Raw genomic sequence first — 16,025 nt, 5'->3', positions numbered from 1 at the left:
TTTCAAGGCGTGATAATTACTCAGATGGAGTACAAAGTCATGGATGTCACGCTATATAAAATATTAATAAAATAAAATATTAATCTTTAAAAAGTCGTGGGTCAAGGTGCATACAAAGCGTTCTTTATTCCAGCTTGACCGTGGTCGAGTTTTTGAAATGTAAAAAGTCGCGATATAGTTCGGAGGTATAGGTAAGTAGTCGATTCAAAAAAAATTATTTAATCGTTATGCTGTTTTAAACTTGTTAGAACTATAATAATTTTGTTCTGTTGTCCACGCTGAAATAAGTTTATTTCGGCGGCACCATTTTTTAATCTCGAGGACCACAAGCATATTTATGCAAAAAGGAACGCTAAAGTAATTTTAACCATTTGAGTGTTATGAAAATCAAAGATTTTTTTTTTTTATTTTTTTTATTGTGACTCGGCAAAATGACTGCACCGCGCCTGATGGAAAGTGCGAATACCACAGATTACTATGCGAATACAGTCCAGAGATGAGAGTAACGGATGGAAAACACAAATATCTTCACTCCGTCACTATCATTGCATTGATTACCGACCTATCATAAAAGCAAAGTATCACGGCTTCAAAAAAAAAAAAAATTATGAATTTATCATTTTATAATCGATCGATTAATATTACTTTTGTATTTCTACACAGTATTTCTTACACCAACACATTTTTTAGTTTACGTATGCATCCTTACGATGCAGTAAACGTTGGTGTCACATTTATCTGAAGAATATAGACAAATAGATTTTTAACAACAAAACGCAGTATTGTCAAAAATAATTTATTTTGTTTGGGAGATGAATTTCTACGGTTTTATATTTTGAAGATGAAATCGTGACAATTCGATCGAAATGGCAGCGCCGAAGCCGGCGATAAAGACCCAAGGGCCAATTATCAACCCTGGACTATGCAGATGTTGTAGGTCCATCAAGAAATGTAGACTGCTGACTGCCGAATATGAGTGGACAGGACAAAAAGAAGTCTATTCGGATATGTTTATGGATTGTTTCGGGCTTTTGGTGAGTTAATTAATGCAAAGTTGGTATTAGAAAAGGCTCAACAATAGTTTGAGATATATAAAAACGATAATGACAGTGAACAAGTTTAGGGCATCTGTTATTCGAAATGGAACCCTAATGCGAGTGTAACCCGAGCTACGTGGCGCGGGCTAGCTCGGGTCACGATGAAATTAAATTTTTATTGCAAATTTTTGTTTCGTCCATCTGTGCAAATATTCTGACGTCACCCCAGAAAGTCGTGTATGTAGTCTGGACACTTTCTTTGAATATACTAAGTTGATTTCATCCTTGTATGACCTCCTTTAACCCTGTATTCCCCACCCTATTAATCTTAAATCCCTTGTTTATGAGTTCCTCCTTTTATTAACATTTTGTACAATTTTATCCACTCTAATAATATTAGGCACTGATTTCTTGTCTGTCTATGATAGTTCATTTTCACCTCCAAAACAGCTTGTTGAATAGGTTCTTCCAAAAATATATACCTTGCTGCTGCCTTAACATTGGCATTTTTTACCAATATCATCTGCCTGCACTCACCTCAACATGAACTAACCGCATTCCTCAAAACTGACACTGGCCAAGCCTTGTGGCCACTGTAGTGGACTGTATCAATGGGTTAAAGGGTGGGTGCTAACAATGAGTAAGTAAAGCTACACCAAATTCTTAGGAATTTATTCATTTTTAGAAGACATACAGCTATGAAAGCAAAACAGCCAGCAATAAGGTGAAAAAAAGGCGCCAAAAACAATCACATTTAAATTTAGAATTTGAATATGAAACTAAGCATAAAAAGACTATATTATAAAATATATACAAAGAGATTTGTAGCGACGACTGCAATTTGCTACAGCCGCCATTAAGGAAATAATAATAATAGAAAGTCCTATGTTACACGAAGGAACCACTGGCCATAACTGTATTCAACTGTCAAATATTCTGTACCATTGTATGATCACCTTCCCCCATTCAACCCACAAACTTTAATTCAACCGTAATGTCCGTTAATTCCCCTTTTATCATTGATCTCTGTGATTATATATCGAGCAATAATACAAAACAATATTGTGCTCTCCATCAGGCCCTATAAAGAAACATAAGCCTTCAGGTCTGCAACACCTTACTTTTTCAAACTTGTGTCTTATAAAGAGTGATTATTCAGTAAATGGCAAAACTTTCAATTTATTTTAAATTTGTTATTAAGGGTGTTAATTTGGATACATTATTTTAAGAATGTGTATTTTTTTTATCTATTTTCTATTGAAGCTTTAGTCATCTTGAGTGACTTAGGGTCGTATTCCAGAACTCTACTCAATGCTCAAGTCAGGATTTGAGCATACTTGAGTATGGTTTCAAGTATTGGAAATACGACCCTAATGGCAAGGAGTTGAGTATGATTTTCAGTGCTCACTGCAATACTCAAGTCCTGACTTGAGTATTGAGTACAGTTCTGGAATACGAACCTTAGTCTCATGGGAGGAATACTGGGTTCCCTACTCAAGGGACATGTTTAAAAACTTGTACAAGTTTAGAGCTCCAATATAAGAATAGGCAAAAGCCAGTGTGTGAATATGAAGGAAAAGGGTGCTGAGAAATGGGCCTGCAAAATGTGTATAATATATAATCCATTTTTTGCATTCCAGTAACTTGTGCTTCAATATACAAGTTTGAATGGTAAGGTGACGAATGAGCTTGTTCTCTCGAACAAAGTACAACCACAAAACTTACTGAATTGCTGATCCCCCTGCAATGATCAAATTTACTTAGCGGAACACTTGGTGCTGGCGAAATTCTATAAGGACACTGCCAATAATTATAAAGAATAATAGTAATAATGTATCTATTTTGTACTTTGTGACGGGACGAACAAGTCGTGTGTCTGGTGGTAAGCCATACACCTCTCCATAACAGTTGCAGAGTCACTCAGAGCTTCAAGTAAAGATCTCTGCGCCTGTCACCCAGATACGTAAGTTGATAAGTCCCATGTGCCTGTAATTACACCAGCACCCATACCCTTCACAACTCGAACACAGTAATGCTAACATTGTAATGTGAGCTGTTACCTATTTCAGCTTAGCGGCTGAAATAGGTAAGATGGCAGTATCCCTGGAAGAATTCTTTCACAGGGAGCTCTAAAGCTACAAATGTAGATGTATTCTTCCAACCTTTAAACTAGATATTAGACCTGTGTTTTTGAAGAAAGTTGTATTCTTCCAGCTCTCTCATCTGGATGGTGAATGCAAGGAATCTTGCATTTGTGCAACTTGTGTTGTACGTCTGCGGGATGCATGCGCATTTCGTGAACAGGTCCTGAGGTGTGAACAGGAGTTCCTACAAGCTAGGGATAGAGGTGAAGGTAAAGGAAGTTTTTTGAAACCTATTTTTTACTAAGACATGTAACATTTCGTCGTCAATGTCACCGTTGTAATGTCTGTCACAATATATTTGATCTGCAAAGCCTTCTTTTAAAAGGTAGAACCTCGTACAGAGTTGAACGCCTCTATATCAATGAGGTATTTAGTAGAACATATAACTCTACCAATAGCGGAGTATATAATTGAAATAAACTTTTATAGCCCTCTATAAGGCCTCGTTTAGGTTAAAATTGTTGGAGCAGAATGGTACACACATCACGTGGTTTTCTTGAGTAAGTTGCTCAATGTTCACGGTTGACATTTCGATGTTCACCTAATATTTTCAATATCCAATAATATAATCTGTACTTTCTCCATTGCGCCCATACCATTGTTGGAGCAGAATACTCGGGAAGAGGAAAACCGGGATAAATAATAATTAGACACTGCATATTTAGGTGTGTTTACATAGGTTGACTCGACAATTAATTTAACAATGTCCTTGTACCATAAAAACTGACGTATCAGCTCTGACCAAGACACTCCCGCAAAGACACTTATCCAGATGACATATCTGGGATAAAAATTTGTATTGGAATAACACGCCTTATAACACGCTTTATAATATAATCGACAAACTGATCACATGCTTGAATAGAAATTACAATAAGTAGGTATCTATTTGGGAGTACAGATTTTATAAAGTAACGCAATCTGACTGTCACCGAAATTAGAGTACCCATCAATAAGAAAGCGATTTATTTCTTCCAAAAACAGTTTTAGAAGTATGAGTCATAGAAATTTTGATAAATTCAACTAATTTACAGTCATCATTAGAATAAACTTCACAAAGTTTTTGGTAGACCTTGTTTTTAATTTCCCATATTTAATTAATTAAACAGCCGAGACAAAAGTGGAAGTGGAAGTGAAGACTGAGCCATGTGGTAGTGACTCAGACGGAGGAGATGACCGGGACGATATGGATGATTTGCCCCTCAACTGCATCAGTAAGTGTAATAACCTAATTCAATTTCAATTCATAACACGCATACGCGCGCAGGTACGCACACACGCTCACACACTCTCTTCACACACACACACACACACACACACACACACGCGCGCACACACACACACACACACACACACACACACACACACACACACACACACACACACACACACACACACACACACACACACACACAAGTTTATACACATTACATACCTACTGAAAATTTTTCATTTTATTTTTCATTTTTATAAATTTTTTTTTTTTTTCATTTTTAATTTTTCCATTTTAAATTTTAAATATCATTATATCTTAAAACTAACCCACTGATGTAACTTTGTTGTAAATTCTCAGTTTTAAGCTTAGTTACAAGGCTTTCCCAACACAAGCATACATTTGCTTAAAGGGAGGACCTGATCTACCATTGTTGAACCAAATTGAGAAATAAATAAATTTTTAATTTTTAATTTGTACTGTTAAAGAATGCAAGATAGTCCACTTTGAAGTTTTGGAGGTTGTGTTACGTAATTGAATAAAATATATTCGGTGTATTATTATATCAAAATAAACTACAGAAGCCTTAACAGAGTTAATAGAAGCTGAATGGTACCGTGGGCTTGTGACGTGACGAAAGTTCAGAAGAAATTATTTTGTATACATGATAAATTCATGCCTTTTGACCATAACAAAATAACTTAGGTATTATTATTAATAACATACCACAGACTATTGCACTGGTGACTCGGCACAGACTTTTTTTTTGTGAAACGTGCCGTCTATCCCTGATTTTTTGTCAGTTTTACCCTTGGTTTTACCATTTTCTCGCGATGGCAATTTGGACAACAAATTATAGACTTTATTTTTTGTAATGAAGTAGTTAATCTTTTATTACGTTATTACAAATTGGTCGAGTCAGTACATTTGATATTACACATCGAGTATATAACCAGAAATAGAGACGAAATGTAATGTAATTTGTTTGAAAACTATTCTGCCATATCATTACTATTGTCACACTAAGCACCGATTGGCCAGCCCAAATTCGAAACAATTGACGGGTGTCGTCAATTGTTTCACTTCAAATCGACCAGTTAACTTGAGCTTTGCTATAATGGTCGACAATTGCAAAATTACATATTTAATATTTAATTACCGATGAAATTTGATTCCGTTTGTTTTGTAATTAGATGTTTTGCTGTTTTTCCCCACACCACCGAATGGAACAGCACAGCAGAGATATTATGTTTATTACATTAACTACAGAATATTTTTGGAAAATACGGAGACGTACACACAAGTCAGTTGTTGGCGCTGTACTATTTCAGCTTTCTAATTTGTAATTTCAGTGCAAACGAGAGTTGATATTTATAAGTGATGTATTAGTTATTATCTGGTAGATATAGAGAGAGAACGGAGAGCCCTTGCAGTAAGAGCGAATATGCTCGCCCGGAGATTTGCACGTTGTAGTAGAGAGGCTAAACTTACGCTTTTTAAAGCATACTGTCAGACCTTCTACACGTGTAGTCTTTGGGTGAAGTATACTAAGGTAACCCTAAATACACTGAGGGTGCAGTATAATAACGCGTTTAGGATGTTGTTGGGGTTACCGCGATATTGTAGCGCCTCAGGTATGTTCGCAGAGACACGCACAGATGGCTTTCATGCCATTCTGAGGAAGCGGGTTGCGTCGCTTTGGAGGCGTGTGCGTGAATGCCCCAACAGCATTCTGAATGTCGTAGCGAATCGGCTTGACTGCCCCATACAAGGTCACTGGATGAAACTCCATGTGGTAGTTTAGTTTATGTTTTCTTTCATTGAATTTTTTGTGTGTTAAAAATTTTTATATTTTATTTAATTTTTAATCCATAATTCCATATTTTAATTTTTTTATGAATTTATTTTACTTTCAATTTTAATTTAATAATTTTGATTTATTGTTTTGCATCAATCATATTAACATTGACATATTAACACATTAATGAATTAGGAGAAACAAAATATAAGCTATTATTTTAATTTTAATTTTAATTTTAATAATGAATTTGTATAATACTAACCTTATTCTTAAGTTGTTTACTAACAAACTATGGATAACTGTTTTGGTCCGAAATAAATGGTATTATTATTATTATTATTATTATTATTATTAGTGATGAGATACCTTATTTCGTCTCTGTTTCTGGTTATGTGTATACTCGATGATATTACGTGACTTAACTGTGGACCATATCCATATATATGTACTGAAATTTCTTTTTTGGCGACTAGACGTCGCTCAACGATAGATATATGTAGACATCAGTCCGGTTACATACTAATTAGTCATTAGAGTTTCTTTTAAATATTATTTTATTTCTAGACTTAGAAAGGCCGCTATGATAATTTGAAAAACCTAATGAATATATTTTGTTCAAACTTGTAATTAAGACATTTGAAGACGCTAACAAATTCCTTTAAATATGATTTTGCCATTGTTCTATTGAACTATGAGTATAACATTACACTTCTAACATTATAGTTATTGTTTGTGTTAGATGTATTTTCACCGATACCAAAATAATCCTGTCAAACAATGTCTGCTGTATCCATGTCATCATCATCAAGATTTCCAGGTTATGATAGAGGGGTGGTCTCTTCCTTTAACTCTGTGTCGTCTTACTCCTGTTTGATTTCAATTTGTTAGTTCAAGGTCTGAATGGTATGATAAAGTGGTGAAAAAGATTTTTCTAATCCTTATTTTTAACGCTTCGGTGTCAATGTCGGCCTTTTGGTGTTAATCCTTTTGGATTATTACTGCTATATCGTGTCGCTTCGTAGTTAGAGGCAAGACCTCACATTATGAGTACAGAGTTTTAGCCCTGTGACGGTGTGACCTTTACATCGTCATCTCACCTTTTTATTTAAATTTCTTATTTTATTCTCACACTAGTATTTAAATTCAAATTTTAAATTGTTCCATTCTTTGCCTCACATTCTGATTTTGTTTCGTTTCATCGTCACTCCCTACCCGATCGCGGTAGCGAACACATCTCTTCTTATCTTTTTGAACTTTTTACTAGTTATATTTATACCGGTTACATTTTAAAGATCGTAATATTATTGTTAAACTTGAATAAATACCTATAAAACTGGACTTTCAACTTTTGACCTACTAAACTTACTAAGTAAGATGTATGGAGGCTGTGGAGGCTACTGCTACTACACTCCAGACCAACAATCAGTAAATTCCAGCAGCTCTTACAGCCCTCTTCGCCAACGGGTCACCCAACACAACATTTAACTTTTTAGGAACCAGTTTCGATAAATTATTTTCTAAATTGGACCTCATCCAGCTCGCAAACCCTTGGCCTACTGAAAGCCGTTTAAATCCAATACAAAAATCTGCTCAATAGATGTGCGCACGCACATACCTTTTTATATAACATAATAGTTTTTAATTTTTTTGTTTATTTGTATTTTTTTTGACGTTGTTTTTTGTTCTTCAGTTTTTTATTATTTACAAACAAACGAACAATAAACAGCATTTCTTAACATCATGCACTTACATAAATATAACAATCGAATATCTGCGCTAACCACAAATTACTTAATAAACTTAAGGCCCATTTAGATGGAGAGAGTTTCTCGTCTCGAAGATACGATTATCGAAAGAATATAAAAAACTTTCCTCGTCTAAACATTCGCGATTATCGCCCTTCCACATGAGCGATAATCGCCTCGCCTTTCAATATTGAATATCTCCGTGTAAACAGAACTTGAAAGCAAAAATCGTATTTCGAGTTTTTGTGCCAGCCGTTTCTACCATAAGTACAGCGCGCGAGGGTGTTTTGATTATCACTGCTTTTCTAAGACAAGAATGAAGGAAAGGAAAAAGAAAAAAAGGATTAGGAAATGTTATAAAATTTAAAAAAGTATATCCAGTGCAATGAACTTAATATTATCAGCAGTTCCAAATTTCAATGATTTTTGCGTCATTTTGATATATTCATAGTCAATACCGCTGTAATCACTGAACTCGAAACTCTCAAATTTCGTACTCAAAACGATTCGAACCGATTTGTACGATAATCGTATGAACTTGAAAAAATGTCATACGAGATCGTGTTTAGACAAGTCGAAAACTCGTAAGCAAGAATCTCCTTACTACATATTTCTCTGTGTAAACAGTCGAGGAGGCGATTAAGTTGCTTGCGAATCTCGTATGACATAATCGTAGGCGAGATTTTAGTTTTTGCCTCAATGTAAACATTATGATACGATAATCTTATGGCGATTATTGCTTACGATAATCGCGTACGATTTTTCATCACGAAGCGTGCGATAAACTCTCTCCATCTAAATGGGCCTTTAGGTAAATACAATGTCCGCGAGTTTACGCTTTAGCGCATCAACATTACAGTTGAATATATTTAACTGCCTCTGTGGCCGAACGGTTACCACGCCGGACTGCCACGCAGAGGTCCCAGGTTCGATTCCCGGGCCGGGAGAAATATTTGTATAGCCTACATTTATTTCCCTCGTGAGTTTGGGTGTAATTTGTGGTTGTCTATGTGTGCGTTATTATAAACAGTTGAATGTATCAACTTCCAGGTTGTGATTGCTCAGCACATTAGCAAGAGCTTAGGGAGATAGGAATCATGTAGATAAGGGAAAGAAAATCTCCAATCTCATAAAGTCTTCATTTGATACTCCACGAACTTACGTGCATTGTAAAATTATCGACACGGTACCTCTTCTATCTATATTTCCTTTTTTCCCATTAATATATCGTTTTTACTTAAATTCAAAATTTAAAAAACTATTGCTAGTGTTCGGACCAAACATTTAAGTAATCAAAATTGATAGCTTTTAAATACCTGTAAACAATTTATGTTTACACATTGGTACAGCATGATAAAAAAAAATGTTGAACTAAACCAAAACCGGGTTTCTAAATACAGAGTTTCTACATATCGATAATTTGATTACAACACTCGGACCCAGTACCAAGTGTAATACGACGCTAGTGCAAGCAATTCATTGAGCGTCATTCGAATTGTTATTTTGACGGCGGCGATGGCTAGCAACCAATGTATATTGTTATTACCGAGTTGCAAGTAAATAGTTTTGTTTCGAAATTATAGTACTGTATTGTTGAAAATATTAGAAAACACAGAGTTTTAGTACTTACCGATGAAGTGCAATCAATCCCGGAGTATTTTTTAAACTTTGGCTTCTTACGCGACATGATATAATTGCACAATTCATATTGGCATATTTCTATTTTTTCCACAAAATAATCATGTATCACATTTGAACGACGACTGACGCGCTGTTGACACTCAATGCCCGTCTGGTGATAAACTAGGTAACGCGGACCCCGCTCACTTACCAGTCTATCACTAGTATATGTGGTCTGTGGCACGTCCAGTCGCTTTGGAGACATGGCAGTTTGAAGTTTAAAAGTGTTTCTCAATCTTGTTTTATTTTCAAACTTATAATGTAATGAAACGCCAGAGATATTTAGATATATCTAAGAGGTTAGACTTTAGGAACCGTTTGGTATTGGTAATGTAACTCATTTTTTGATAATTATGTGGATTGGATCCTTTTTGCTTAACTACGTCCAATTGTAAGTTGTATTTTAAGTGTCGTTTCTTTGTGCGATAAATTTATATAATTTTCGTTTTTTTTTTTCAGTGTCTCGATCAACTCCCAAAAAGGAACGGTCACCGGCCAACGACCCTTCAACAACTTCGGAGAAACTCCGCGAGAAACTCTCCCGAGAGAAACTGCCTCGCAAAAGCAAGCAGAAGATCAAAGCTAAGCGTGAATTGTTGACTGAAATGCAGCGACTTCAGGGAAAATTGGACAGAATGCTTAATAAACCAGGTATGTAATTTCACTGCTACATCTTAATCTCTTTTAAACGACTTTTTTTTTAATAGCAACGCACGCACTCAACATAGCCCCGCACCAGGGAAACCCTGACAACTACAAATTACACCCAATCTCACGAGAGATATAAATGTAGGCCATACAAATATTTCCCCCGGTCTGGGAATCGAAACTGAGACCTCTGCGTGGTAGTCCGGCATGGTAACCGTTCGGCCACAGAGACAGTTAAAAAGATAATTCGGAAACGGCATTTGAAATAGAGTGTGAATCAAACAAATAGTATAAATCCCCCCTTAAAAGACCCCTCCTACGTATAGTATCGTATGTCGAAATTGCCAAGTTTACAGGGGAGCGTTTTAAAGTTCTGAATTCACTGAAATAAGTATAACACGTCGCTTTAGCATTTCCCAGTTTTATTCGCCATAGCTCGTTACTCACATAGAGTATTATACAATCCTAGATATCGGTTAGATGATCTATTAGATGGTCACTCTATGTGAGTAACGAGCTTTGACGAATAAAACTTTAAAACGCCCCCCTGTAAACTTGGCAATTTCGACATACATGCTTTACGTAGGAGTCGAGATATGAGAGAAATTTCATTAGCCTTGTCAAAGAGTTAGTCTTGGGAAGTACTGCCACCTATTTTTTTTTTTTTTCTTTATTTTTTTATTATTACTATCGCCAAGCAGTAATGCTCACATTACTGCGTTCTGGTTTGGAAGGGTAAGAGTGCTGGTGAAATTACAGGTACATGAATGTGAGTGCCCCTAAGATCTTTGCGATTAAAAGCTCTGAGTGGTGCTGCAACTGTTATGAATAGGCGAGTCGCTTACCACCAGACGTACGACTTGTTCGTCTCGTCATTTGGTGTTATATAAAAAAAAAAGTTGTTTATGCAACAATTGCTAATATAAAACCAAATGCTGTATTTTGACGCACCATCTGTTGGTACAAATTAGAACTGCTTCGTTGAGAATTGTCATTTAACCCTCGGTAGAAAACTGTACAAAATCTGCATGCTAAGTTAAATGCCTCGCTTCCCATTTGACACATTATAACATTATAAAGTAGATAGATACATAGATGGAATCTTTATTCACCACCATGATAAATACATACACAGACACATGATATAGACATTAACTTAGATGTAACACAGTAATATGTTCTACTAATATCTCTCTTGGAAGCCATGGCAATGAAAAGCCGCTGACTCAGCGTAAATGACGCAGCTGCCCGCGACACTGGCAGAGCCAGGACCCTATAGGACAGTCACGCCACTCGTAAAACCCAAAACAAAACCAATTTAATTCAATCCAATTTCATGCAATTCATTTATTTATTTCTTTCTTTTCTTAAATCCCGGGTCGGGAGAAATATTTGTATGGCCTACATTTATTTCTCTCGTGAGTTTGGGTGTAATTTGGTTGTCTATGTGTGTGTCCATGGCACCCGCGACACAGGGTTTCCCTAGTGCGGGGTTATGTTGAGTGTGTGCGTTATTATTATTATTATTATTATTAGTAAACATCTTAGTCACCCATATTTCCAATTTCCGCATATTTAAAAGATACTCTTGCAGCTTCTGCTTGAAAGTTCTTTTTGTGAGGTATGAAGTAGAAGTCATATATTTAGAAAATTACCGCACATAGTCATATTTACTTGACATTGGCGAAATCATCTTTTATTTCGATTGAGGCATAGCATTTAAAAGAAGAAGAAGAAGAAAAACCCTGAAATGGTGCTGGCAATAATTAACCTTTGTTAGGAGTGTTCATTTTGTTTGTTTGTTAGTCCGCCATAAAACCAGCGACAAAATCTTAATTTTTCATTTACTTCTGCACTATCATTGTACGCAATCGCACATTCTGAACGTAAAAACTCCCATACATAACGCGAAATAACCACAAAACACTATCAAAAATATCTATAATCATGTAATTTATCATTCCAGTTCTCCCGACTCCAAAGAAAACAAAACAGATAAAGAAAAAGGACCCCGAACTCTACCACGACGACATGGTTTACAAAAACGCCATTACAATTGCACACAATTCTTATGTATGTCCTTTCCACAACCGAATAAGCAATTATTATTGCTATTATTGTAAAGATCAATTCACAAGTCCAGTGGAATTAAGAGAGCACACGTTAACGCACGATCCGAAGCAGTGGTTCGAAGAGATGATGGAAAATAAGAAAATACCTAAAGTAGATATAACACGGATTGACTGCAGGCTTTGCGAGGAAAAAATCAACGATTTGACGAATTTGAAGACACATTTATGCGAAAGTCATGGATTGAAGTTGTATCCGGTTTCAAATGAGTTCTTAACTTTCAAGTTATCGCTGGATAATTGTGTGTGCACAGAATGCGGAACATCCTTTCCCTATTTTGATATGTTAAAAAAACACATGGTGGAACATTTTGGATCGTACATTTGTGACCAGTGTGGTGCATGCTTTTTAGAACAAAATTCCCTACGGACTCACATAAAAAGTCATAGCAAAACCGAATCATTATTCCCGTGTGAAATATGTGGTAAAAATCTTAAATCTAAATACAGCCGTTACATGCATATTGCAACGGTGCACGAAAAGAAGCCTACAGTAAATTGTTATAAGTGCGAAGCTAGTTTTCTGTCTTACGCTTTGAGAAATAGACATTTGATTGAAGTGCACGGTGATAAACGAACGTTCCCTTGTAAATTGTGTGATAAAGTTTATAACAGACGGAAAACACTTATGGAGCATAACCGAAGGAATCATTTAAAAGTATTCCGACACCAATGTGATTTATGTGACCAACGTTTCTATCTACCCAGTCGCTTAAAGGAACACATGGCAACTCATACGGGAGAGAGAAACTTCAGGTGTGAATTCTGTGACAAGAGCTATCCACGGTTGCAATCATTGCAGGAACATATACGGTCTCATAGCAACGAGAGACGGTTCAAGTGTGATATTTGCAACTCTGCATTCACACAGAATGGGAGTTTGAAGAATCATATCAAAAGTCATCATCAAGGGTATGAGATTGAGGGTGGGTATAATTAAATTAAGGTCATATTTGTTTGTGACCTTTACTACTACTAAATACCATAGTGTTCCCAGAAGTCTTCAGTAAATGCCAAGAGATTGCTGAGATTCCTGCAGGAGTTTGGGTGGTGTGAGTAAGACCCACAGATCTTTACACTGTACCACTTAGGTCATACCTTATTACACTGCTATACGTCTGTTACCCGAAATTTCAGCACTAAATAAAATACTCAAATGTGGACTTTAAGTATAGTTCAATAAAAATGTTTCAATAGACAAAATTATTAGGAATAACAGAAAATGGCGCGCTGTCGCCACGGTACCTACTGCATTTAGCAATAGTATATTCCGCTTATTCCCAGTTGTCACTACTGGCTTTGTTCCCACTAGCGACAAATGGGAAAAAAAATCCCATATGTTACCAGGTGGTGACATATGGGATAACAAAATCCCAGTTGTTGCCAGTGGTGATTTCTACTGGCGACAAATGGGAAAAAATTCCATATGTTACCAGGTGGTGGCAAATGGTAAAAAATTCCCATATGTTACCAGCTGTTATTGCCAGTGGCGGCAAATGGAATTTAAAATATCCCAGTAGGTTGCCAGTGGTAAAAAAAACCAAATGGCATAAAAAGTTTCAATTAATGCGAGTTTATTGCCGCCATCGAAAGGGAATAAAATCAAATTCGAGTTAATTCTAAATTCCATTTACCGCCAGTGGCAACAACAGATCTTTTCATCTCGTTTGTCACCACCTGGTAACATATGAGATTTTTTTCTTATTAAAATCACCACTGGCAACAACTGGGATTTTTTATCCCGGTTGTCCCGATCTGTTAACATATATGGGATTTCTTTAACCATTTGTCGCCAGTGGGAACAAAGCCAGTGATGACAACTGGGAATAAGCGGTATATTTTTTATGGAGGGACTAAAATGAGCAAATATGTATGCCCGAGACGGTGTCTATTACTTTTCACTTCGATTGCAAAAAAAAAAAAATATTTCAATCGTTTTCGCTCAACAAACCAAAATTCTGAAGGCTTCATGATATATTTTTTTTCGAATCAGATACAGATACAACAAACGCGGAAAAGGCAGGCTACTGGCTGTTTGAGTTTTGTTCACTCAGAAGTAAATTAAATAATTAGGTACTTTTTACTCCCTAGGGATTAAAAGATGCACTTTAATCCCGCTACGTAAGGCTATATTGACGTACTTTTCGAGCATGAGAGGTGATAAGATTATTTCAATATAGCAGGAGAATACTGTGATGTACTCCTTAATTTTTTCAAATTATGTGTACAACCTGTAGGTACAAGTAAAATAATAATGTATACTTTGTTTCAATCCATTTTAAACAAAAAGTAAACAAATAACTCCGACCCGACCATGGACAGTTTAGTGATGGCCAATTTTACTGCTACCGACAAATTGTTTAATTGAATGAATCGATTTGCTTAATTGAGTCGTACTAGCCGTTTTCATTACATAACCTATAAAAGCATATTTAAAATTTCCGAAATCTTAATTTTAAATCCACTTTCAAATCCTTACACTTGATACTCGTTCGATTGCGATTGAAACTTTCGATCTACTAATCGATTACAAAATCTTTAATTGAATGAACTGAATGTTTTGTTCCGTACAGCACAATGCAACCATAGACTATTCGTACATCTATAATTAAAATATAACCTCACTTTTTGACTACCATTTTTCAAATACAATTTTACGATGTTATTCAAATGAATATTGTTGGAAAAATTGATGAGGTATCAAGTCAAAATCTTCGACATGCACGTGAAAGTGTTACGTATTCGATTTATTGAGTATATGCTTTAGAAATTCAACCAAACCGTTTTGTTTGCATTTCGTTTAAAATTGATTGGAACAGACTATAACAACCATACGCACCGAGTGAAGTGTAGGCATTTACGCGCTGAACAGGTTTAAGTTCTTGCTCTTATTATACTATAGTTCCAACCTACCTGGAAGTCATAAAAATCTATTACACTGAGTGTTATTGTGAAAATAAATTATTTCAATTATTTATTGATTTGTCTACTGTATTTATTATACTGATATTTATTAAAGTAAGCATAAGATGTACATAATCATTATTTATAATAATAAATCAATGATGTATAAAACATTTACGTGAAATTGTTATTTTTTTATTTACCCAAAGAAAATTTCGTGCATCTCTGTGACTAAGCGAATTTTTGTAATAATAATAAATGTATATTGAGTCAATATAATTGCATGGTATCTCAAAATTACGTGACATTATTATACTAGGAACATTTTAGTCACAGCTAACTATAGAAAAGTAGAAAATGTAGTTAGCGCCCGCACTAGTTTCATACAGTGTTGGGCGTTAATCAATTAAATTTCAATCAGATTAAAAAATCAATTCAATTAAAATCAATTGCTATTGAATTGATTTTAATTGCAATTAATTTGTTTACTTGTTCTAAGAAACAATTAAAACCGAAACTACCGAATAAAAGTGTCATTACGAATATGGGTTAGGGGTTGGGTCGGTGGGGGGAACCCTAAATCACCCCTAACTCCCCCACCTAAACCCTAACCCACCCCTATATGCCCTATAAATTTATCATAATTGTCAGTTTGTTAATCAAAAACATTGAAAATTAATTAATTGTAGATATACGCGATTGACAATTAATTAATTGTCAATTG

General features: G+C 35.5%; 1 protein-coding gene across 1 annotated transcript; it reads left to right on the top strand.

Annotated features, from left to right (window-relative positions):
* The first annotated feature begins 883 nt into the window (after positions 1 to 883).
* Positions 884 to 13,457, top strand: LOC113225759 (zinc finger protein draculin-like). Its single transcript, XM_026458168.1, has 5 exons — positions 884 to 1,034; positions 3,252 to 3,390; positions 4,291 to 4,395; positions 10,080 to 10,271; positions 12,235 to 13,457. Exons 1-5 carry the CDS (start codon positions 1,008 to 1,010, stop codon positions 13,335 to 13,337), a joined length of 1,566 nt encoding a protein of 521 aa, XP_026313953.1. The 5' UTR covers positions 884 to 1,007; the 3' UTR covers positions 13,338 to 13,457.
* Positions 13,458 to 16,025: the final 2,568 nt, after the last annotated feature.

This window comes from Hyposmocoma kahamanoa, unplaced genomic scaffold (genome assembly GCF_003589595.1).
Source record: "Hyposmocoma kahamanoa isolate Upper Pololo Valley unplaced genomic scaffold, ASM358959v1 172, whole genome shotgun sequence".
NCBI lineage: Eukaryota > Metazoa > Arthropoda > Insecta > Lepidoptera > Cosmopterigidae > Hyposmocoma > Hyposmocoma kahamanoa.
Note: the sequence above shows the minus strand (reverse complement) of the source record. Positions and strands in the feature narration are given on the sequence as shown.